Genomic DNA, 24,592 nt, shown 5'->3' with positions numbered 1-24,592 from the left:
CTGATCCCACTGCACTCCCCTCTCAGGAATTCCAGGAATTCCCTGATCCCACTGTATTCCTCTCTACAGAAATTCCCTATCCCTGTTCCCACTGCATTCCTCTCTCCAGGAATTCCAGGAATTCTCTATCCCTGATCCCACTGCATTCCCTGCTCCCAGGAACCCCAGGAATTCCCTAAATCCGGAGATCCATCCCCAAATTCACCGATCCCGTGGGGAAGCCGCCGAACCCCGCGCCAGCCGCGCTCCCGGCCAGGCTCGGAGCCCTCGCCTCCCCCTGCTGGCTGATCCCGCACCTCCCGTTCCCAAATTTCCCCAACTTGCAGGACAAAATCTCCCTCCCAATCAAATTCCCGTCCGTTCATTCCTGGATCCGCACCCAGCGGGAATATCTGACCCCGACAGCTGAAGGGAAACCGGGAAAAGGGAAAGAAATAAAAAAAAAAAAAAACAACAAAAATAACCCAAAAAAAAAAAAAAAGTCCTAAAAAATAAATAAATCCAGAAATCGCCACGGGTTTGGGATGATTTTTTCCAGAAACTTTTGGGGATTTTTTTTTTTTTCTCCTCTCTTCTCCGAAGCACCTTGGAGTCGTGGGGTCGGGGAATTTGGGAAAAGCATCTTTGAGGAATCACATTGGGGCTGATTATAAAAATTTCTCTATTGTACAACAGAGGTGCAGCTACACGGAAAAAAATTACACCGTTTATGGAAATACAATTATTATTATTATTATCATCATCATCATCAATTTTTTTTTTTTTGGCTTTTTTTTGTTTTAGAAACAGACTCTACTAAATAGGATCTATACAAAAAACCTCTAAAATAATTTCTGTAGTAAAATAAAGAAGTGTGTTAGGAGAGCTACACAAAAACAACGGGAGGGGTTTTTTTTGTTTTTTGGGTTTTGTTTTTTTGCTTTTTTCCTTTTTTTTTGTTTTTTTTTTTTTGCTTTTCTGGGTGAATGCTCCGAGCTCGGGGTGCTGAAAGGAATCATTACGTACACAGTGATCATTAATGCTCTGTATTAATTAACTCACAGCCTTTCCCATTAGTACAAAGAGCCCGGGCCCGCCTCCTCTTTGAGGAGAGGGCCAGGATATAAAAGCCAAGCAAACCTCGTCAGCTGATATGAAATTAGAAAATTCCACCAGGCTCGGCAGCCGGGGCTTAGAAAAGTCACCGGGAAAACACAAAGTGGGGATTTCAGTCCTGGGGGGTCCTCGAGAGGGGACCCGGGGGGGGGAAGGTGGGGCAGAGCCCAGCCCAGGAAAGGGGTGGGGTGGTGGGAGGGGGTCCCAGAGCCAGAATGGATCCCAGGGCCAGAATGGATCCCAGATCCCAGAGCCAGAATGGATCCCAGGGCCAGAATGGATCCCAGATCCCAGGGCCAGAATGGATCCCAGGGCTGGAACCTGGATCCCAGATCCCAGAGCCAGAATGGATCCCAGGGCTGGAACATGGATCCCAGATCCCAGAGCCAGAATGGATCCCAGGGCCAGAATGGATCCCAGATCCCAGAATGGATCTCAGGACCAAAATGGATCCCAGAGCTGGAACCCAGATCCCAGAGCCAGAATGGATCCCAGATCCCAGAATGGACCCCAGAGCCAGAATGGATCCCAGGACCAGAATGGATCCCAGATCCCAGAATGGACCCCAGAGCCAGAATGGATCCCAGATCCCAGAATGGGTCCCAGAGCTGGAACCCGGATCCCAGAGCCAGAATGGATCCCAGACCCAGATCCTGGATCCCAGACCCAGATCCTGGATCCCAGACCCAGATTGGATCCTAAAGCTGGATCCCGGATCCCAGACCCAGGTCCCAAGCGCGGTGTGGGGTGGCAGGAGGGCAGATCCCAGATCCCATCCTGGATTCCAGGCCCAGATCCCATCCTGGATCCCAGATCCCATCCTGGGTCCCACCCCGTGTCCGTGCAGCTGTGCCAGCCTGGCCTTGCCCAGGTGTGCCCGTGGTGGTTCTGGGGCTCAACCCCGTCCCAGATCCCAAACTCTGACCCCAAACACGAAGTGGGGCGGCAGCAGAGCAGACCCTGGACCCCAAACCCGGCTCTCAGGTCCCCGATCCCAGCCCAGGTCGGTGGGGCTGTGCCAGGCTGGCCTCACCCAGGAGGTGCCACAGGAAGCCCTTGCTGTGGCTCAGGCTCTCGGTGCCATCCCAGAGCCCAAACCTGGGCCCCAGGAGCCGGCCGGTGTCAGTGGGGCTGTGCCAGGCTGGCCTTGTCCCGGTGCCACAGGGAGCCGTGCCCAGGGCCATGCCAGTCCAATCCCACCCCAGCTCCCATCCCACACCTGGGTCCCAAATCCCACACCTGGGTGCCAGCTCCCACACCTGGGTGCCAGCTCCCACACCTGGATCCCAGCTCCCACACCTGGGTGCCAGCTCCCACACCTGGGTGCCAGCTCCTACACCTGGATCCCAGCTCCTACACCTGGGTGCCAGCTCCCACACCTGGGTGCCAGCTCCTACACCTGGATCCCAGCTCCCACACCTGGGTGCCAGCCGGTGTCAGTGCAGCTGTGCCAGGCTGCTCTCACCCAGGTGCCGCAGGAAGCCGTGCCCATGGCTGTGCCCACAGCACCTCCATCCCCTCCCAGCTCCCACACCTGGGTGCCAGCTCCCACACCTGGGTGCCAGCTCCCACACCTGGATCCCAGCTCCCACACCTGGGTGCCAGCCGGAGTCAGTGCGCCCGTGCCCGGTGCTCTCACCCAGGTGCCGCAGGAAGCCGTGCCCGTGCTCACAGCGCCTCCATCCCCTCCCAGCTCCCCTCCCAGCTCCCTCCCCGTGTCCCAGCTCCCAAACCTGGATGCCAGGTGCCAGGTGCCGGGCGGTGTCAGTGCGGCTGCGCGGGGCCGCCCTTGTCCAGGTGCCGCAGGAAGCCGTCGCTGCCGTGCCCGTGCCCGTGCCCGCGGTGGTTCAGGGGCTCGCTCTTGAACAGGGCGGGGGGCGGCGGCAGGTGCGGCACGGGGGGCACGGGCAGGTGCTGGGGGTGGTGCCCCCCGTGCGGGTGGTGCCCGTGGGGCGGCAGGGCCAGGGCTCCGTAGGGGTGCGGGACGGGGCGCGGCGGCGCGGCCGGGCCCAGCCCCAGCGCGGCGCCCGCGGCCGGAGGGGCCGGGCAGGGCCCGGGCAGCAGCGCGGGGCCGGCGGCGCCGGCGGGGCCGGGGCTGGTGCCGGGGCTGGTGACACGGAAACATTTCTCCTTGTGCGCCTTGAGCATGTTGGAGAAGCGGAAGCGCTGCCCGCAGACGTCGCACGGGTACGGCTTCTCGCCCGTGTGCGTGCGCCGGTGCCGCTTCATGTTGGGCCGGCTGGTGAAGCTCTTGCCGCAGATCTCGCAGATGAACGGCTTCTCTCCTGCCAGGGACACGCAGGGATGGGGGCTCAGAGATCCTGGGAAACCTCCCTGAGGCATGGAGAACCCCTGGGAAATCACCTGAGCCATGGAGAAACCCCCTGGGAAATCACCTGAGCCATGGAGAACCCCCTGGGAAAATCTCCTGAGGCATGGAGAGCCCCCTGAGCCATAGAGAACCCCCTGAGCCATGGAGAACCCCCTGGGAAATCACCTGAGCCATGGAGAGTGCCCTGACCCATGGAGAAACCCCCTAGGAAAATCACCTGAGCCATGGAGAAACCCCTGGGAAAATCACCTGAGTCATGGAGAGCCCCCTGAGCCACGGAGAACCCCTGGGAAAATCACCTGAGCCATGGAGAAACCCTTGGAAAATCACCTGAGCCATGGAGAAACCCCTGAAAAAATCACCTGAGACCTGGGAGAACCCCCTGAGCCATGGAGAACCCCCTGGGAAATCACCTGAGCCATGGAGAACTCTGTGAGCTCCCCTGAGCCCTGGAGAACCCCTGGGAAAATCAGCTAAGCCTGCCTGGAAAAATCACCAGAGGCCTGGGAAACAGCACTGCCTTTAGGGATCAACAGGCGTTTAGGAAATCCTGGCTCACCCTCAGGGTTTGGGGCCAAAAGGCTCTGAAATCCTGGCTCAGTTTGGGTTTGGGGCCAAAAGGCTCTGAAATCCTGGCTCCCCTCAGGGTTTGGGGCCAAAAGGCTCTGAAATCCTGGCTCAGTTTGGGTTTGGGGCCAAAAGGCTCTGAAATCCTGGCTCAGTTTGGGTTTGGGGCCAAAAGGCTCTGAAATCCTGGCTCCCCTCAGGGTTTGGGGCCAGAGGCTCCTCCAGACCAAGACACCCAGGCAATAATTCCCACTTCCCCCCCAGGAAATCCCAGCTCCAAGTGTCACACCAGCAAGGAAAGGGATCCCAGGCAGGGAATGAAGCTCTCCCAGGGGGAGAACACCCCCAGATCCCGAGGGAACCCCCTGGGAATGCCCTCCCAGCCCTCACCAGTGTGGGTTTTCATGTGCTCATCGAAGTACTGCTTCATGTTGAAGTCCTTGCCACACCACTGGCACATGAACTGCTTGTGCCCGATGTGGATGCTCATGTGCGAGCGCAGCTGGTACTTGTACTGGAACCTCTCGTCGCAGTTCTGGGGAGAAAAACCGGGAATTTTGGGGCTTTGGGAAACTGGGGATGAGCCCTGGAGGGGCTGGGAGGGAGCTGGGGCTGGGCAGAAACACCTCAGAGAAAGAAGGGATTGAAATGATTTATTGAGGGGTGGGATGAGGGTTTGGATCGGGAGGGTGGAAGGGCTGGAACTGAGGGGGGAAAAACTGGAATTTTGTGGGGAAAGCTGGAATTTTGTGGGGAAAGCTGGAATTGTGTGGGGAAAAGCTGGAATTGAGTGGGAAAGCTGGAATTGAGTGGGGAAAGCTGGAATTGAGTGGGGAAAGCTGGAATTTTGTGGGGGAAAGCTGGAATTGAGTGGGAAAGATGGAATTGTGTGGGGAAAGCTGGAATTATTGAGTGGGGAAAGCTGGAATTGTGTGGGGAAAGCTGGAATTTTTGAGTGGGGAAAGCTGGAATTGAGTGGGGAAAGCTGGAATTGTGTGGGAAAGATGGAATTGAGTGGGGAAAGCTGGAATTGAGTGGGAAAAGCTGGAATTATTGAGTGAGGATAGCTGGAACTGAGTGGGAAAAGCTGGAATCGAGTGGGAAAAGCCTGGCAGGGATGGGAACAAAGGGTTCCTGTGGGTCTCTCTCCACTCGAGGACTCTGCCTCCCCCCAGGCAGGGACCCGTGCTGGGATCAGCACCTGGGGATCCCAACTGCTCAAACCCTGATAAAACCCCCCCTCATTCCCACCCCATCCAGGGCCATTCCCACTTCCCGGGAGAGTTCCCATGGATTTACCCCATGGATTTAACCCCTCAATCCCTCCAGAGACCCCTGTGCTGGCACCACCCCTCAGTGATTCCCCCACACAGAGAATCCCCAAACTCTGATAAACGCCCACCTTGATCCCAGCCCATCCAAGGCCATTCCCATTCCCAGGAGCATTCCCTCCTCTCATTCCCACCCCATCCAAGGCCATTCCCATGGATTTATCCCATGGGATAACCCCTCCTGAGCAGGGACCTGTGCTCGTCATTCCCCCATGCAGAGAATTCCCAAACTTTGATGGAATCACCCCTTGTTCCCAGCCCATCCAAGGCCATTCCCCTTCCCAGGATCGCTCACTCCCCTCATTCCCAGCCCATCCAAGGCTATTCCCGGGATTGTTCCCAGCCCATCCAAGGCCATTCCCATTCCCAGGATGGTTCCCAGCCCATCCAAGGCCATTCCTGGGATCGTTCCCAGCCCATCCAAGGCTATTCCCGGGATTGTTCCCAGCCCATCCAAGGCCATTCCCATTCCCGGGATGGTTCCCAGCCCATCCAAGGCCATTCCCATTCCCAGGACGGTTCCCAGCCCATCCAAGGCCATTCCCATTCCCATTCCCGGGATGGTTCCCAGCCCATCCAAGGCCATTCCCATTCCCGGGATTGTTCCCAGCCCATCCAAGGCCATTCCTGGGATCGTTCCCAGCCCATCCAAGGCCATTCCCATTCCTGGGATCGTTCCCAGCCCATCCAAGGCCATTCCCGGGACGGTTCCCAGCCCATCCAAGGCCATTCCCATTCCCATTCCCGGGATCGTTCCCAGCCCATCCAAGGCCATTCCCATTCCCAGTCCCGGGATGGTTCCCAGCCCATCCAAGGCCATTCCCATTCCCATTCCCGGGATGGTTCCCAGCCCATCCAAGGCCATTCCCATTCCCATTCCCGGGATCGTTCCCAGCCCATCCAAGGCCATTCCCATTCCCATTCCCGGGATGGTTCGCAGCCCATCCAAGGCCATTCCCATTCCCATTCCCGGGACGGTTCCCAGCCCATCCAAGGCCATTCCCATTCCCATTCCCGGGACGGTTCCCAGCCCATCCAAGGCCATTCCCATTCCCGGGATGGTTCCCAGCCCATCCAAGGCCATTCCCAGGGGTTCCCCGGGGTTCCCCGGGGACGATTCCCGCTCACCTCGCAGCGGAAGGGCTTTTCCCCCGAGTGCTGCAGGGAGTGCACCTTGAGGCTCATGCTGCGCTTGAAGGACTTGCCGCAGGTCTCGCAGGTGAAGGGCATGTCCTTGGTGTGGGCTGCAGCACAGAAAAGCGGTCACGGAAAAGGGGCAAATCCCGGGAGAACCAGCAGGGGAGGAACATTCCTGAGGATTCCACGCGGGGCAGCGGCTCCTGGGGTGCTCTGTGAGCACAGGGCCGGGCTTCTCCTTCTTCAGCTCAGGGGGTTTTGGGCCAAGGACAAACTCGGGCTGGGTTCCGTGGAATCCCCAAATTCTGGGGTGGGAAGGACCCTAAAGATCCATTCCCAGCCCCTGCCCTGGGCAGGGACACCTCGGACTGTCCCCAGCTGGGCGTGGGCGCGGCCAGGGATGGAATTAATGGGATTCAGGATTGAAGCTGATGCTGAGAGGAAGCACAGAGCTGAGGGTGACCGCAGAAATTCAGGGCCCTGGGCTCTCCCTGGGTCCTTCCCTTCTCCAGGGGAACATTCCCAGCTCTCCCAGCCTGATCTTCCCCCTGATTGTTTCAATTCCCCGCAATGATTTCAATTTCCCCTATTTAAATTTCCAGGATTATTTTAATTCCCCCGAGAATTCCAAATCCCCCTAATAATTTTAATTTCCCCAATAATTTCAATTCCCCCAATAATTGTAGTTTCCCCAATAATTTCAATTCCCCTGATAATTTTAATTCCCCCAATAATTCCAATTTCCCCAAAAATTTTAATTTCCCCAATAATTTCAATTCCCCCAATAATGTTAATTTCCCTCATAATTTTAATTCCCCTGAATAGTTTAATTTCCCTAATAACAATTTTAATTTCCCTGAATATTTTAAATTCCCCTGATAATTTCAATTCCCCTAATAATTTCAATTCCGACAATTTAAATTCTCCTGAATATTTTCATTTCCCTAATAAAAATTAATTCCCCTGATAATTTCAATTCCCCTGATAATTTCAATTTCCATGAACATTTCAATTTCCATGAATATTTCAATTTCCCCTATTATTTTAATTTCCCCAATAATTTTGATTTCCCCAATTTCAGTTCCCCCAATCATTTCAATTCCCCTGAACATTTCAATTTCCCCGATAATTTAAATTCCCCTGACAATTTCAATTTCCCCGATAATTTTGATTTCCCCGATTTCAATTCCCCCAATAATTTCAATTTCCACGAACAGTTCAATTCCCCCAATAATTTCAATTTCCCCGATTATTTCAATTTTCCCCGATAATTTCGATTTCCCCAATTTCAATTCCCCCAATCATTTCAATTTCCCTGATAATTTCAATTTCCCCGATTATTTCAATTTTCCCCGATAATTTCGATTTCCCCAGTAATTTCAATTCCCCTGAACATTTCAATATCCCCAGGTGACCCCAATTTCCCGGTGCCCGGCCACTCACCAACCATGTGTTTGCGCACGTGGGCCATGGTGTAGAATTTCTTCTCGCAGATCTCGCAGGAGAATTTCTTCTCGGCGTAGCCGTGCACGATCTTGATGTGCTCGTGGAGCGACCAGAGCTTCTTGAAGGATTTGTTGCAGGACACGCACTGGGGTGGACACAGAGGGAGCTGGGTTAGGGGGGTTCTGGGCTGGGGGGAAGGTTTGGCAAAAAAAAAAAAAAAGGCCCCAAAATGTTGAAAAAGGTGCCTGGGAATGTGGATTTTGGGATTGCACCTGAAGGGAATGGAGGCAGTGAGAATGTGGATTTTGGGATTGGACCTGTGGGGAATGGAGGCGGTAAAAATGTGGATTTTGGGATTGCACCTGAGGGGAATGGAGGTGGTAAAAATGTGGATTTTGAGATTGCACCTGAGGGGAATGGAGGCGGTAAAAATGTGGATTTTGGGATTACACCTGAGGGGAAGGAAGGCAGTGAAAAAGGTGTCTGAGAATGTGGATTTTGGGATTGCACCTGAGGGGAATGGAGGCAGTGAGAATGTGGATTTTGGGATTGCACCTCAGGGAAGGGAAGACAGTGAGAATGTGGATTTTGGGATTACACCTGAGGGGAAGGAAGGCAGTGAGAATGTGGATTTTGGGATTGCACCTGCGGGGAATGGAGGCGGTAAAAATGTGGATTTTTGGGATTGCACCTGAGGGGAATGGAGGTGGTAAAAATGTGGATTTTTGGGATTGCACCTGAGGGGAATGGAGGCGGTAAAAATGTGGATTTTTGGGATTGCACCTGAGGGGAATGGAGGTGGTAAAAATGTGGATTTTGGGATTGCACCTGAGGGGAATGGAGGTGGTAAAAATGTGGATTTTTGGGATTACACCTGAGGGGAAGGAAGGCAGTGAAAAAGGTGTCTGAGAATGTGGATTTTGGGATTGCACCTGTGGGGAATGGAGGCGGTAAAAATGTGGATTTTTGGGATTACACCTGAGGGGAATGGAGGTGGTAAAAATGTGGATTTTGGGATTACACCTGAGGGGAATGGAGGCAGTGCTGGTGTTCTGGTGCCTCCTGATCCCAAAACCCAAGAGCACGGGAGGGGCACAGGGGCAGCTCCACAGGCCCTGGGGCTGCTGGGCTGGGAGAGTCCAACCCTGGAGAAGGGAAATCCAAACCCTGGAGGGAGAAGGACCCAAACCCTTGGAGCAGGAAAATCCAAACATTTTCAGTGAGAAGGGAAGGATCCAAACCCTTGGAATGGAAAAATCCAAACCCTTGGAGTGGAAAAATCCAAACCCTTGGAGTGGGAAGATTCAAACCCTTGGAGAGGGAAGAATCCAAACTCTTGGAGTGGGAAAATCCAAACCCCTGAAGAGGGAAGGATCCAAACCCTTGGAATGGAAAAAATCCAAACTGTTGGAGTGGGAAAATCCAAACATTTTCAGTGAGAAGGATCCAAACCCTTGGAGCAGGAAGAATCCAGACCCTTGGAATGGGAAGAATCCAAACTCTTGGAGGGCAAAGAATCCAAAGCCTTGGAGTGGAAAAATCCAAACCCTTGGAGAGGGAAGATCCAAACCCGTGGTGCTGAAAAAAAATCCAAACCCTTGGAGCAGAAAGAATCCAAACTCTGGAGAGGGAAGAATCCAAACCCTTGGAGCAGAAAGAATCCAAACATTCTCAGTGAGAAGGATCCAAACCCTCGGTGAGATAAGAATCCAAACCCTTGGAGTGGGAAAATCCAAACCCTTGGAGTGGGAAAATCCAAACTCACGGAGAGGGAAGAACCCGACAGAGCTGGAGGAGGCTGACACCACTGAATTCCCAAAGCCCCATCCAGCCCCTGCTGCCCCCCCAAACCCAGGTGTGGCCACTCCAGGCTCTCCCATCCCTCTGGATCTCCATGGGAAGCAGCTCCCATCCCGCTGGACACGCCGGGATCGGCTCCTCCTCTCTTCGTTCGTGGAAAGTCCAAAGTGGCACTGGAGGCTGAGAATTCCTTCCCAAAACTCCCGTGGAACGTCCGAGCAATCATCCCCCTCAGGGATTTCAGGCTTCAGCTCTTCCTTTTCCCAGCAGCTCTTCCCAAAAACTTCAGTTAAAAAATTCCCGTGTGGAAATCCCGGCTGGAAATCCCGGAGCGCGAGGAAACCAAACCATCTTCAGCTCGGAGCGCACGGGGAGGAACCGCGCCTTGTCCTGGGGCTTTTTCGGGATGTTTGGGGTTTTTGGGATGTCTCCACTTCCCAGCCCAGCCATTCCCACCCTCTCCCCGTCAGTCAGAAGGGCTGGGTGCTGATTAATGAGCAAATTAACGAGCTCTGCTCGTTGGGAATGTTTCCTCTCCACCGGGATCTCTGCAGGGTTGGGAATTCTCACCTGGAATCCTGCAGGCACCCAGGGGGCTCTGCCCCACAGCACCCGCTGGGATCCCCCCCTTGGGAGGGAAAAAAATTCCCGGAGAGCAAAGAAATTCCATGGAACGATCCCCAGATCCTTGGATTTTACAGGGAAAGGAGCCCTTGGAGGGGCCAAGGCCACACCAGAATTCAGGATTAAAACTCCAGCACTGAGAGGGAGGAACCACACAGAGCCCAGGGTGAGGGCAGAAATGCCCTGAAGGTGCTGACTGTGATGGGTGAAAAAGCAGAAATTACCTGGAAAAACAGATTTGTTCCATCCCCAGGAGGAAAAACTGGGAGGAGCCAGCCCCGGTTTTCCTTTCAGCCCAACATTAAACCAGGTTTATTCCAGGACAAAGCTCCCCCTCGACACATTTAACCCCGAACTGAGGGAAATTTTAATTTTCCCTCAATCCTATTGGCAACTGGAATAAAAACACAGCAACAGGCAGCTGGAAAACACATCCCAAAGGCAGGACAGAACAAGAATTGCTGGATTTATTCCTGGATATTGAGGACCTGAAGGTGACTGCCAGTGCCGCTGGCACTGGGAAGTTTCTGGACCAGATTCCTCTGGATTTACACCATAATTTCTGTAATTTCTCATTTTCTTATCATTTTTGGATGCGTGTGTAGATGGATATAGGATATTTCACCATTTTATGTGTTCAAAATATTTAGGAATTCCTGCTTAAATTTTAATTCCTTTATTTTTTTTAATTCCTGCTTAAATTTTATGCTGTGAATGAATCCCCTGCTTGCTGGGGCATCTCTTAAATTCCCATTTAAATCCTCCCTGCTGCACTGAACTTTTAAAATATTTCTTTCAAAAGCTGCAAAAATTAAATTTATATTAATAAATCCTTCCTTGAGCTGAAACTTCAGGGGAAAAAAGCCCAGAGTTACCCAGAGCTGGGAAAAGAGCTTGGAAAAGAGAAATTGCAATAAATATTCCACGTCTCCCACACAGTGGGAGCTGAGGATCAACCCAGTTCAGCATTGAAAGCAAACAAACAATGAAAAATGTTCAATTCTTGTGCTCAAAATTGCCCATAAATTGCCCATCCCAGGGAATTCCTGGCATTCTGCTTCCCCTGGAAAGCTCACCTGGAGGACACGGAAACCCCTGGAATTCTAAACTCAGCGAGAGATGAGGGTGTTCAGCAGGAGGAGGAGGAGAAGGATTTACCACAGAACTTCAGATTTTTGGGACCGTTCACTCCAGACTCTGACCCTGCTAAAGGAGCTTGGCGTCCCCAACTCACAGTTTACTCCTGGAGTAGCTGCTCAGAGCAGCTGGGCACTCTTTCCCTGCCATCCCCTGCTTTTGGGAGACCCCAAAATGTGGGATAAGGCAGAGCCTGGGCCCGGCTCAGCACCCGGGGCTGTGCAAAATGAGATTTTTTTTTTTTCCCCCTGTGAAGCGTCCACCAGCCGGATCCAGGGCACGCCAGGAGGTGTGGGGACCTGGCAAGCAGGCGAGCAGACCTACCTGGATGTTTTTTTCACAGTCAGTTTGCTGGTGGAGGGACAGCTCACTCTCTAGCACAAATTTCTTCCCACATTTGTCGCAGATCTGCATCCGCCTGTGGGTGACGTTCATGTGCTTCTCCAGGTACCAGCGTGTGTTAAACACCCTGGGGCACTTCTCACAGGTCAGAGTCTCCTTCTCTTCGCACTTGGATTTCTGCACAGGTGCCTTGGGCTCCTTTGCAGCTTTCTTCTTACGCTTGGGGGGCTCCGCGCTCTTCCTGCGGCCGCGGGTCGCTCGCGGCGGCGCCGGGGAGGCAGCGGCGGCCGCGGCAGAGGCGGCTCTCCTGCTTCTCCTCTGGCCAACACTACCCTTCTCCACTCTTTTCTCCTTTTTCTTCTGCCTCTCATTCTCCTCATAATCATTACTGTCTTCCGTGGCCTCTTCCCCACTGTCACCCTCCTCCTCTTCCTCACTGCTGCTCTTAAGGACAGCAGTCTCTTTGGACTGGGAGGGGACACCCTTCTCCCCTTTGGACACATTTAAGGTTTGGTTGTTAAGGTTTACCTCCACTATAATCTGCTCCCTTTTGTAAGTCACTTCATCTTCCTCCTCTTCCTCCTCCTCAGAGTCGTCAGAGTTTTCCCTGTCTTCTTTCACAGCCCGGACCTCTCCTACCGCTCTGCTCTCCCTGAAAAACGGCTGCTCCTCCCTCTCGTGGAGGTGGCCCTTGCTCCCCTTGCTGTCCACCAGCACCGAGAAGGGGCTCCCTGACTCCCTCTTGTACACCTTGGTGGACAGGTCGAGCTCCTGGCTGGGGTAGAAGGCAGGCGGCCCCTCCTGCGCCATGCCGGCCCCGGGGGGCTCCCCCTTGGCTGCGTGGCTCATCTGGGGGGGCTCATGGGGCGCCCTCGGTCCCGGCGGGGCTGCTCCGGCCCGGCGCCTCTTCCATCGGAGCCCGGCGGGGAACGGGGGGGTCCTGGCGGGGCTGCGGCGGGCGGGGGTCGGGATCACGGCAGGGGCAGGGCGGGGAGGGATCTTCGGCAGCAAGCGGAGCCCTCGAGCATCTTATCTGCGGGAGAGAGCGGGAGGGAGAGCGGGGTCAGCGGGGAATGAGTGACCGGAATGACCGCGGGGATGGGGACAGCCCGGCCCGGGAGGGCTGAGGGGGGACACGGAGACACAAACAGCAGGGAGCAGGAGAATTCCCACAGCAGAGAGCGCCACGGAACGGAAATCCAGCAAGGGATGCTCTCTATCAACCAGAGATAACCACAACCGTTCCTGCTGGATTTTTGGGAGCACTGACAGCCCCACAAACATATTGGCAGCAGAGTCCCAGGGAATGGAAATCCAGCAAGGGACACTCTCCATCAAACAGGGATAACCACAACCGTTCCTGCTGGAATTTTGGGAGCACCGACAGCCCCACAAACAGACGGGCAGCAGAACCCCAGGGAATGGAAATCCAGCAAGGGATGCTCTCCATCCACCAGAGAGAATAACCACAGCCGCTCCTGCTGGAATTTTGGGAGCAGTGACAGCCCCACAAACAGACTGGCAGCAGAGCCCCAGGGAATGGAAATCCAGCAAGGGACGCTCTCCATCAACTAGAGATAACCACAACTGTTCCTGCTGGATTTTTGGGAGCACCGACAGCCCCACAAACAGACTGGCAGCAGAGTCCCAGGGAATGGAAATCCAGCAAGGGATGCTCTCCATCAACCAGGGATGACCACAACTGTTCCTGCTGGAATTTTGGGGGCAGTGATTGCCCCAAAACCAGCAGGGACAAGGAGAATTCCCAGCAGCAGACTCCCAGAGAATGGAAATCCAGCAAGGAATATTCTCCATCAAACAGGGATGACCACAACCATTCCTCCTGGATTTTTGGGGGCATTCATGGCCCCACAAACAGACGGGCAGCAGAGCCCCAGGGAATGGAAATCCAGCAAGGGATACTCCCCATCAACCACTCCTGGATTTTTGGGAGCACTGACAGCCCCAAAACCAACAAGGACCAGGAGATTTCCCAGCAGAGACTCCCAGGGAATGGAAATCCAGCAAGGAATACTCTCTATCCATAAGAGATCACCACAACCGTTCCTCATGGATTCTTGGGAGCACTGACAGCCCCAAAACCAGCAGGGACCGGGAGAATTCCCAGAGAATGAAAAGCCAGGCAAGGGATACTCTCCACCAACCATTCCTGGATTTTTGGGAGCACTGACAGCCCCACAAGCAGCAGGGAGCAGGACTGGCAGCAGGTGCCCAAGGAGGGGAAATCCAGGCAAGGGATGTTCTCCACCCACCAGACCCTGGGTTCCTGGGAGCACCAATGGCCCCAAACTCTGCTCTGCCCCCACAAACACGGGGCACACCCGCCCCAAAACGCCTCAGCTCCACCCCAGCCCATCCTCGCATACCCCAGAGCCACATTCCAACCACGGAGAAATTCCCGCACTGAGGAATTTCAGTGGAGCCGCTCTCACCTGGCAGCACTGAACCAGCCCCGGAGATCCTGGATTTTGAGGGATTTGAGGAATTCTTCCTTTGTCTCTCCCTCCCTTCCCCCCTTCCCTTAACCCCCACGGCACAATCTCGTTTTGTCCATCAGGGTTTCCCCCGCGGTTTTCCAAGCTGGAATTTGCCCGGACTTTTGCTGCCACTTCCTCCTGCAGGAAGCGCCACGTGGTCCCTCATGGACACAAAGCAATGAATCCCTCACATTTCTCTTTTTTTTTTTTTTTCCTTTTTTCCCACCGGGACAATTCCAGTTTGGGAGCTCGGGGACGGCAACAGCGAGCCCGAGGTTTTGGGCCGGGCTGATCCCATCAGGAATTCCTGAGCGAAAGCTGGGATCAGAGGATGCAGGGGAGGAGAATCAAGGACAGGGACATCCCAGAGTGGGATGGAAGGGACAGCAAATCCCACCCTGGGACACTTTCCATGATCCCAGAGTGCTCCAGCCTGGCCTGGGACACTGCCAGGGATGGAGCAGCCACAGCTTCCCCGGGAATTCCATCCCAGGCAGGAATTCCTATCCAAAATCCACCCAATCCTCCTCTCTTCTAGAGATTCCTCTATTGTCATCTCTGTTCCACCAGGATTTCCCCACTTTGGAGTGAATTTTAACTGGACAGGAGATGAAACAGCCAGCGCCTGAATAAGTAATATTAATTATTTCTAACAATAAAGGGAATCTTTGTGAAGTGCCACACCGGGGAAAGAAAGGAAAAAATAACCAGCTTGCTGATGAACTTCATTAAAACACTTGAGTGTTTCTCCGGGGTTCCCAAATTACTCCAAATTAATTTCCTGGAGGTTCCTGGCAGCGACTGCACCACAGCAGGGCCCATTCCCGCTGCTCCATCCTCAAAGCCCACATTCCCAGCCCCACAGGAAATCCCAGAGATGGGCTGTTAATGCTGGATTGTGGGCACAACTCACATCCAGAGGGGAAAAATTATAAAATCAACTGGTTTTGGCCAGCTGGAATTCCCAGTCCTACACCTAGGAAGCTGTGGGAAGGATGAATCCCAGTTTAGCTTTTCCTTGCAGAGGGATGGACTATTCAGGAGCTCAGGAAATTTCCAGTTCCACGTAGAAAATACCAGATTATTTCCTCAGATTTCATCAGATTAAGCCTCTCTAGGAAGCTGCAGGAGGAAATCAGGAATTCCACCGCAGAGCCAGGAAAGCACAAAACTGGCCAGGAAAAGGAAATTTCACCTTTTCCACCATTTAGCAAATGGCAAAAAATTCCTGCCAATATTTCACCTCTGCTCACTAATGGGATATTGTGTGTAAAAAAAACCCTTTTTATCATGAGGAATCACCTCAAATCAAGCCCACAGTGGGGTTTATTCTGAATTATCAAAGCTGTTTGCTCTGAAAACCACTTCACTCTGCAGCATCAGCGGCTGCTGTGGCTTTGAACCTTTCACTGCCACCCTCGAGGGACCCACAACTTTCAAAACCATTATTTAAATAAAAAGCAAAGCCCTCCTTGGCCATTTAGTACAAACAGCTCTGAAATACTGCCCTAAAAACGCTCTTAAAACACATTTCCCCCCCTCACTTTTAAATTTTTAATGCCAAAGCAGGCTTTGGGTGTTTTTAATCCCAAAACACCCAAGCGGTTTTTGTTGTTTTAAAGGTGAATTTAATTTTGTCAAGGCAGATTTTTCCACAGAACAAATTCCAGTCACGCTGCCAAATGAGAGATGCAGGCCGTGATTAAGATGTAAAAAGGAAACAAGAGTTTCAAAGCGATTTTTGATGCTTATCAAGCCCCAAACCTGGGGAATATCTGCAGCAATCAAAGGTTTGCAAAGACTCCGACATGAAAAGCTCGAACTCTTAAGAAAAAAAAAGCACAATTTGCAGACAAAAGAGTGGGTGGAGGAAGCTGGTGAGTGTGTGGGAGCAACTTCACACCGAGCTTCTGAAGAAAAACCGCATTTTTTGGTGTTATCGGCACTAAAAATAGAGAGATTCGCGCTCGGCCGGGGAGGCCTCGGCCCGGCCTGGGCTCGGGGAAGCGGGGCCGGCCCGGAGGAAAATGTGAGGAAAAACTGAGGGAAAAGTGGAGAAAAACTGAGAAAAACCAGGATTTCAGGAGAAGGTGAGGATGTGAGGGAAGCAGGATTTGAGGAAAAATGAGGGTGTGAGGAAAAACTGAGGGTGCGAGGGAAAAACTGGGGGGAAACTGAGGGAAAAACTGGAGGGAAACCGACTGAGGGTGTGAGGGAAAAACTGAAAGAAAACTGAGGGAAAAACTGGAGGGAAACTGAGGAAAACCAGGATTTCAGGAGAAGGTGAGGATGTGAGGGAAGCAGGATTTGAGGAAAAATTAGGGTGTGAAGAAAAACTGAGGAAAAATTGAGGGTGTGAGGGAAAAACTGGAGGGAAACTGATGGAGGGTGTGAGGGAAAAACTGAGAGAAAACTGAAGGTGTGAGAGAAAAATTGAGGAAAAATTGAGGGTGTGAGGGGAAATAGAAGGAAAAACTGACTGAAGATGTGAGGAAAATAAAAGATTTCAGGAAAAGCTGAGGATGTGAAGATGTTTTCCCACTGAAACTCCGTGAAATCCCCAGGTCATGTGAATTCTGGAGAATGCACCAGCAGGGAATAACCACAGATTGCACCAGGAAAACACAAAGTGAGGGCTAAAATGACATTTTTGGGGTGTCCTGTGCAGGAACTGGCCTCCATCCCTGAGGGTCCCTTTACCAGGATATTCCATGATTCCATAAACGGGTCCCTAACAGCTCAATAAATCTGCAATATTGCAATAAAAAAGCCTCAATAAACTCTCCCAGTTGGAAGCACAGGTGCCTGGAACAGGCCCAGCCATTCCCAAACAGTGGGAAAACACATCCGAGGGGAATTATTATTTCAATTATTTCTCTCAGCTCTCAATCCCTTCTTTCTTGCGCATCCCGGCTGATTTAGGTGCAAAAACAAAACAAAAAAAAACCCTGAAAAGTCTGGTTTTAAGTGGGGAAGTTTTACCTCCCAGAGCCTCTGCACATCCAGGTGATTTTGCATTTCCATGGGAAGTGCTGGAGCTGCCTGAGCCCATGGAAATGCAAAATAAATGCAAAATAAATGTAAAATAAAGCGCTGAGTGCTGCTAACGACCCTATTCCCATTCCCAAAGCTGGGGACCCACCTGAGCTGCAAGAGCAGCAAGGGTAGGTGCAGGAGAGCCTGGGCAGGGACACAAAACCCTGGGGAAGAGGGGATAAATCCTATAAAAATCCTGCAATCCCAGGGTTTTTCCAGCTTTTTTTCCCTTGTGTGTTCTAAAATAACCAAGAGTAGGTGCAGGAGGAGAGCCTGGACAGGGACAGAACAACCTGAAGAGGGGATAAATCCTATAAAAATCCTGCAATCCCAGGGTTTTTCCAGCTTTTTTTCCTGGGTGTTCCAAAAATAACCAAGGGTAGGTGCAGGAGAGCCTGGGCAGGAACACAAAACCCTGGGGAAGAGGGGATAAATCCTATAAAAATCCTGCAATCCCAGGGTTTTCCCAGCTATTTTTTCCTTGGGTGTTCCTAAAATAACCAAGGGTAGGTGCAGGAGAGCACCTGGGACAGGGACACAAAACCCTGGGGAACAGGGGATAAATCCTATAAAAATCCTGCAATTCCAGGGTTTTCCCAGCTTTTTTTTTTTCCTTGTGTGTTCCTAAAATAACCAAGGGTAGGTGCAGGAGGGACAGAACAACCTGGAGAGGGGATAAATCCTATAAAAATCCTGGAATTCCCGCAGCTCCCACCTCATCCCGCTGCTTTTTGGCCATTCCCAAAACAACCCGGGCCGGGTATTTTGCTGATTCAGCAGGCAGCACATTTATATATTTTTATTTTCTTTTCTCCCCCATCTCCCCAGCTCTGTCTGGAGCTGGGAATTTCCCTCCAAGTGTTCCAGAGGCTCCTGAAAAATCAGATTCCCAAACCCCAGGAAAAATACCTGCGAAATCCTGCCACTAAAAGTGAAAATCCATGAGGAAGAAGCCTCAGGGTTTTCCCGTTTTTCCAGAGGAACGATCTGGCCGAGTCCAGATTTTTGGGAGGCACAAAGCATTTCCAACCAGTGGCTCCTGGATTTTTTTCAAGCATTATCTCCACGAGAAATCCGTTCCAGAGGTTTCCATCTGGGAATCGAGCATTAAAATCGGATTTTGCAATGTTTTATTCAATCTAAAGGAGTTTGAGATCTAACAGCCACCAAATCAATGTTTTTCTGGAAGTTGGAAAGAAAAAAAATGGCACTTCCCATTGAGCACCACTGACCCCGAGGTCCAGGAACGGTGGAAGCCCCAAAAAGGAAATTTGTCATCAAGATCTCTTGCCCAAAATTAGCATTTTTCCCCTCAAAGAGGCCCCAGAGGTGTCCCTGTGTCCTTGAGTATGCAGAGGTGTAAATGAAGTGTGAATATCCTGCCCCAAAGCCACCCTGGAATTCCTACCTGGACATTTCCCTGGCAGGAAAAAATCCCATTTCCAGGGGGAAAAAATCCCATTTTCAGGGGAAAAAATCCCATTTCCAGGGGGAAAAAAATCCCATTTCCAAGGGGAAAAAATCCCATTTTCAGGGGGAAAAAATTCCTATTTTCAGGGAAAAACAAATCCCATTTTCCAAGGGGAAAAACCCCATTTCCAAGGGGAAAAAAATCCCATTTCCAAGGGGGAGAAAATCCCATTTCCAAGGGGAAAAAAATCCCATTTTCAGGGGAAAAAAATTCCATTTCCAAGGGGGAGAAAATCCCATTTCCAGGGGGGAAAAAATCCCATTTCCAGGGGGAAAAAAATTCCATTTCCAGGGAAAAAAAAAAATCCCATTTCCAAGGGGAAAAAAATCCCATTTCCAGGGGGAAAAAAAATCCCATTTCCAAGGGAAAAAAATCCCATTTCAAGGGGGAAAAAATTCCTATTTTCAGGGAAAAACAAATCCCATTTCCAAGGGGGAAAAAATCCCATTTCTAGGGAATAAAAAAATCCCATTTCTATGGAGAAAAAAATCCCATTTCCAAGAGAAAAAAAATCCCATTTCCAGGGGGAAAAAATCCCATTTCCAAGGGAAAAAAATCCCATTTCCAAGGGGAAAAGATCCCATTTAGAGGGGAAAAAAATCCCATTTCCAAGGGAAAAAAATCTCATTTCCAGGGGGAAAAGATCCCATTTAGAGGGGAAAAAAATCCCATTTCCAGGGGGAAAAAATCCCATTTCCAGGGGGAAAAAACCTCCATTTCCAGAGAGATCAGGCGCAGCAGAGGGTGCTGGAAAAGCTGCTGGGAATTCCTGGGAGAAGTCCCAGTGTGAAACCTCCCGAGGGAAGGGTGTCGGGAAGGGCAGGAGCTGGAGCTGCTCCTGGCACCTGCCTGGGTTTCACTCCCTGCTTTTATTTTTTTTTTTAATTATTTTTTTATTTATTTTTAAATCCAGCTCACAAAAACCCCAGGTTCAAAAGCAGCCGGGAAACGCCAGGAATTTGGGGATTGGGCAGGGGGAACTTGGGGTTTTGGGGAACTCTGTGCTGATTGGGAGAATGTTGGGAATTCTGCCCCCAAATCCCGGGAAAACTCCCTGGAAAGGCACAAATCGGGGTGGGATTCGCCTCGCGTCCATGGGGACGGGTTTTGAAAAATCGGGATTTGATTCAAACGCTCCTTGAGGCTTCAAGGCTGTGACAGATCCCACTGGAACCCCCTTGGGCTCCGGAGATTCCCCAAATTTTGCTGGGAAGGATTTCAAGGCCTTGTGTTTCCAGCCGGGAATGAGGCACTGGGATCCAGGGAAGAAGGGGTTAAAAAATCCACGTTTTTTTTGGTGGAAAACGCTGGAAAAACTCAGCCACGTTCCCCTGAGGGAGCTCAGGACAGAGCAGGGAGATCCCACCTGGATCTGCTTCAATATTTAAACTTTGTGAGAATAAAAGGAACTTTGCAGAAAAATCCACATTTTTTTCCCTTCATTACTGTGGGGGGAAAAGCTACAAACACTCATTTAATAAAATCCTGAAAGGACAAACAGCACAGATTTAGCAAAATGCAAACGAGTGCTGTTTTGAAAAGTAAAATTGTCTTTAAAAATTTACTTTATCTCCCTTTTTAGAAAGCCTGGATCTGGCAAGGAGGGAGCAGAGTCTGTGCTGGAGGAAATGAACCAAGAGAAATATTGAATTTTATATGTCATATATCATATAATAATATATTATAAAGAATACAATACATATTCTATTTTATTATATTTATTATATCATATTTATTATATATTTATTATATTTATATTATTATATTATATTATATTTGTTATATTATATTATATTATATTATATTATATTATATTATATTATATTATATTATATTATATTATATTATATTGCATTATATTATATTATATTATATTACATTACATTATATTTTATTATATTACATATATAATATACAGTATATAATGTGGGATACATAACACATATCTGTATCAAACTATATATGAATATACAATATGTAACATATAAAATATATATAATGCTATATATTGTATATATTAGAAAATATTTTAATATAATAATTATTCACAGAATATCAGAGAAATCTCCCTTTCCTCAGCTGCTTCCTTTCAGTTCTGCCTTTTGTTTGTTTTTTTTTTGTGGAACCAGGAATAAAATAAATTTAATTTAATTTTTTAAAATTTTTTTATTTTATGGCCAGGCCCCTGAGAGCTGCAGGGAGAAATGGGTCAGCGAGCAGAGGAGTTTTGTAAGCACCCGAAATCCACCTGTGCCATCTCAGGTGTGCTCTGGGCATGGCCCTGCTCCTCCTGTTTACTGCAAAACTCCACCTCAGGCTCGGGGAACCCTTCCCAAGGCCTTCCCACAGGGAATCTCCTGCTCTGAGCCCAGAAAGGGACTTTGGAGAGATAAAAACTTCACATTTTCAGGTGAAGTGGCGGCTCTTGGGGTAAAATCCCCGCGTCCTGTGATTGTGGCAGAGGGGAAGAAAGCACAGCACCCCAATATCTCCTATTTTTGCATTATTTACCCCGATTTCCTCCCTTCCCACAGCAAGATTTCCTCTGAAAACATCAGTTACAGGCTCCCTGTATCATTATTAGATAATAAAGTCAATGAAAGCCTTCAAAACTCACAATCACCTCCAACACCAAAGCCTCTTCTGATCACACCCATATTCCAAAGGTGTTTAAACAAATAATGCCAGGCATGGCCCCAGACCCCCATTCCTGCAGCTCTGAGCTTCCTCTCACAGAAAATAGAAATGATAAAATTCTAAACCAGCCCTCAACCCCCCTGGCAGGCCAGGAAACACCACAGCCCAGCTGGGAAACCCAAAAAGCCAAAAGAATTCGCACTTTCCTTTCCCACAGCCTCTGGGAAAGCTCTCAGAGCCCCTGTCTGCCCTGCTTGGACCCCGATTTTGGGATCACAGCTGGAGTTCCTGGGCAGCTGTACCCAGATTGTGGGATCACATCTGGAGTTCCTGGGCAGCTGTACCCAGATTTTGGGATCACATCTGGAGCTGCAGGGCAGCTGTACCCAGATTTTGGGATCACATCTGGAATTCCAGAGCAGCTGTACCCAGATTTTGGGATCACAGCTGGAGTTCCTGGGCAGCTGTACCCAGATTTTGGGATCACAGCTGGAGCTGCAGGGCAGCTGTACCCAGATTGTGGGATCACATCTGGAGTCACAGGGCAGCTGTACCCCGATTTTGGGATCACATCTGGAGCTGCAGGGCAGCTGTACCCAGATTTTGGGATCACATCTGGAGTCACAGGGCAGCTGTACCCCGATTTTGGGATCACAGCTGGAGCTGCAGGGCAGCTGTACCCAGATTGTGGGATCACATCTGGAGTCTCAGGGCAGCTGTACCCCGATTTTGGGATCACATCTGGAGTCACAGGGCAGCTGTACCCAGATTTTGGGATCACATCTGGAGTCTCAGGGCAGCTGTACCCAGATTTTGGGATCACATCTGGAGTCACAGGGCAGCTGTACCCAGATTTTGGGATCACATCTGGAATCGCAGGGCAGCCGTACCCAGATTTTGGGATCACATCTGGAGGGGCAGCGCTGCCTGCCCGGGGCAGGGGTGGGTGACAAGGCACAGAAGCAGCAGGGAAATGCACCTGGCACACCGGCGGGGAGATGGAGGGGTAAAACCAGAGAGAGAACGCCCAAGCCGAGGGAAATTATCAGATCTGATAAACGCGAGGGAAATTATCAGATAGCACAGACACAAAGCCCTTTGAAAATCACACTTGGCAGCCCCGCGGCCCTTTCAAAACCGTCTCAAAAATCCATTTTTTAGCACAGATCAGGCGGCGAGGGAGAGAACCAGAGCAGAACTTCCAGCTGGGCAGAGCCCAGGTGCTTCCCAAAGCTCCTCTCGCCATCCCCGGCCCGTGCCAGCCCCGGGAGGATAAAAATTCCCGTTCTCCTCACCCCCCCTGCCCGCGGCACCTCCGGGGCTTCTCCCTTCAGCCACTTCCACCAAACCGGCCTGCGATTAAAGGTCCTGATGGAATTCTGGTGAAGCCCAGGAGATGCCACTCGGCTCTTCCCAAAGTTGCGCGGAAGGCGCTCAAAAAAATCACGCCCAAAATCCCAACCCCGGGGCGCACGCAGCGCACCGCGAGCTGGGAGCGGGGGGAAAGGGGAAAACACCTGGAGGAAAAGGCTGAGAGGGACAGAAACCCCCCCGAACCCACAGCCAGGGCACGGCACCGGGCACCGCTGCCAGCCAGAGCCGAGCGGCACCGCGGTGACACCGGCGGGGACAGGGCAGGGGCCGAGGGGACGCGATCCAAACCCCGGTCCCGCAGGAATGCTGCCGTCCCTCCGCTCTGCTGGGGGATCTCAGCTTCCCTTCCCTCCCCCGGGCAGGTGACACGGCCCCGCTACCCGCGGGAGGGGACACGGAGCGCCCAGAGCCCGCACAGAGCCCCCGGACCCCGCACAGAGCCCCCAGACCCCGGGCAGAGCCCCCAGAGCCCGCACAGAGCCCCTGGAGCCCGCACAGAGCCCCCAGACCCCGCACAGAGCCCCTGGAGCCCGCACAGAGCCCCTGGAGCCCGCACAGAGCCCCTGGAGCCCGCACAGAGCCCCCAGACCCCGCACAGAGCGCCCGGAGCCCGCACAGAGCCCCCGGAGCCCGCACAGAGCCCCCAGACCCCGGGCAGAGCCTCCATCCCCGCGGGAACCCCCCGATCCCGGGCAGAGCCCCCCAGCCCCAGGGCAACCCCCCGATCCCGGCAGAGCCCCCGGAGCCCGGGCAGAGCCCCCAGCCCCAGGGGATCCCCCCGACCCGGGCAGAGCCCCCCGGCCCCATCCCTGCCCGCCCGCCCGCTCCTCCTCCCGCTGCCCGGGGCTCCCCCGGTGCCCCCGCTCCCCTGCGGGCCGTGAGGCGCCCGTGCCCCGCTCCCCCCGCCGCCCACCGCCGGGCCGGGCCTAGCGCTGCCGGGCTGCGCCGCCAGGCCCGGGGGGAAGGAAGGGGGAAGGGGCTCGGCGGCCGCGCGGGCGGCCCCGCACTCACCCAGGCCGGTGCCCTCGGGGCCGCCCCCGCCGCCGTCCATGCCGGGCGGCGCGGGGAGGGGGGCGCGGGCGGGCGCGGCGGCGGAGGGCGGAGGGCAGGGCGGCCGGGGCCCTCCCTCCCTGCCTTGCCTCCGGCCCCTCCGCTCGGCCCCCGCGCTCCAGTGGCCTTCGCCGCCGCTGCCTCGGCCCGGGGCCGGCGCTCAGGCCCAGGCGCTGCCGCCGCGGGCGGGCGGACGCGGCTCCCGCTGCCCCTCGGCCGCCGCCGCAGCGCTACGTGGCCGCCGCCGCAGCCGCCGCCGGTCCTCGCGGGGGCGCGCGCGCGCGGGTTTCGTTGTGGGGGGGGTGGGGGGAGGATGGCGGGGGCGCGCCCCGTGCCCGGACCGGTGCGCGGCGGGAGCGCGCGCGGGTGGCGTGGGGAGGTGGGGGGGGGGGGCAGGCGGGGGAGCGCGCCCGCCCGGCGGGAGCGCGCGCGGGCCGAGGCCGCGGTTGAAGAGCCGGGAAGGTTGCGGGGGGGGGGGGGATGGGGGTGTATAGTGAGCGTGTGAGTGCGCGTGTGCGGGAGCGCGCGGAGGCGGGGAGGGAACAGACCGTGATGTGGGGCGGGGGAGAAGGAAGGAGGGGGGAAAACACCCCGCACCACAGGCCGAGGGCAGCGGGGACCGCAGGTACGCGCGCGCGGGAGCGCGCACGGATGACGGCGGGCTGGGAGGGGTGACACACACAGAGCGAGAGAGCGCGGGAGCGCGCACGGGTAG

The 24,592-nt window shown here is 53.0% G+C and overlaps 1 protein-coding gene across 6 annotated transcripts; it reads right to left on the bottom strand.

The window, feature by feature from the left end:
• Window positions 1-644: 644 nt before the first annotated feature.
• ZNF652 (zinc finger protein 652) lies at window positions 645-24,077 on the bottom strand. Of its 6 annotated transcripts, none has more exons than XR_008508857.1 (7): window positions 23,839-24,077; window positions 11,794-12,844; window positions 7,906-8,053; window positions 6,454-6,569; window positions 4,385-4,529; window positions 1,562-3,380; window positions 645-1,416 (listed from the first exon to the last, which is right to left on the bottom strand). XR_008508857.1 is itself a non-coding variant. In XM_036398857.2 (6 exons), exons 2-6 carry the CDS (start codon window positions 12,658-12,660, stop codon window positions 2,860-2,862), a joined length of 1,797 nt encoding a protein of 598 aa, XP_036254750.1. In that variant the 5' UTR covers window positions 12,661-12,844; window positions 23,839-24,077; the 3' UTR covers window positions 645-2,859. The 6 variants fall into 6 exon arrangements, 1 of the variants encoding a protein (XP_036254750.1); XR_004981665.2 differs by having other exon boundaries at window positions 645-2,514; window positions 2,630-3,380; XR_004981668.2 differs by having other exon boundaries at window positions 645-2,514; window positions 2,650-3,380.
• Window positions 24,078-24,592: the final 515 nt, after the last annotated feature.

Source organism: Molothrus ater, chromosome 27 (assembly GCF_012460135.2).
Source record: "Molothrus ater isolate BHLD 08-10-18 breed brown headed cowbird chromosome 27, BPBGC_Mater_1.1, whole genome shotgun sequence".
Taxonomy (NCBI): domain Eukaryota; kingdom Metazoa; phylum Chordata; class Aves; order Passeriformes; family Icteridae; genus Molothrus; species Molothrus ater.
This window is presented reverse-complemented; position numbering and strand designations above follow the sequence as displayed.

Bases quoted from the DNA above. Each gene is read 5' to 3' on its own strand.
- ZNF652 (XM_036398857.2), bottom strand. From the start codon at position 12,660: ATGAGCCACGCAGCCAAGGGGGAGCCCCCCGGGGCCGGCATGGCGCAG. The intron at 6,570-7,905 runs GTGAGTGGCCGG...TCTGTGCTGCAG, and splicing joins CGTGCGCAAACACATGGTTG to CCCACACCAAGGACATGCCC. The intron at 3,381-4,384 runs GTGAGGGCTGGG...TGTCCCTGGCAG, and splicing joins GCACATGAAAACCCACACTG to GAGAGAAGCCGTTCATCTGC.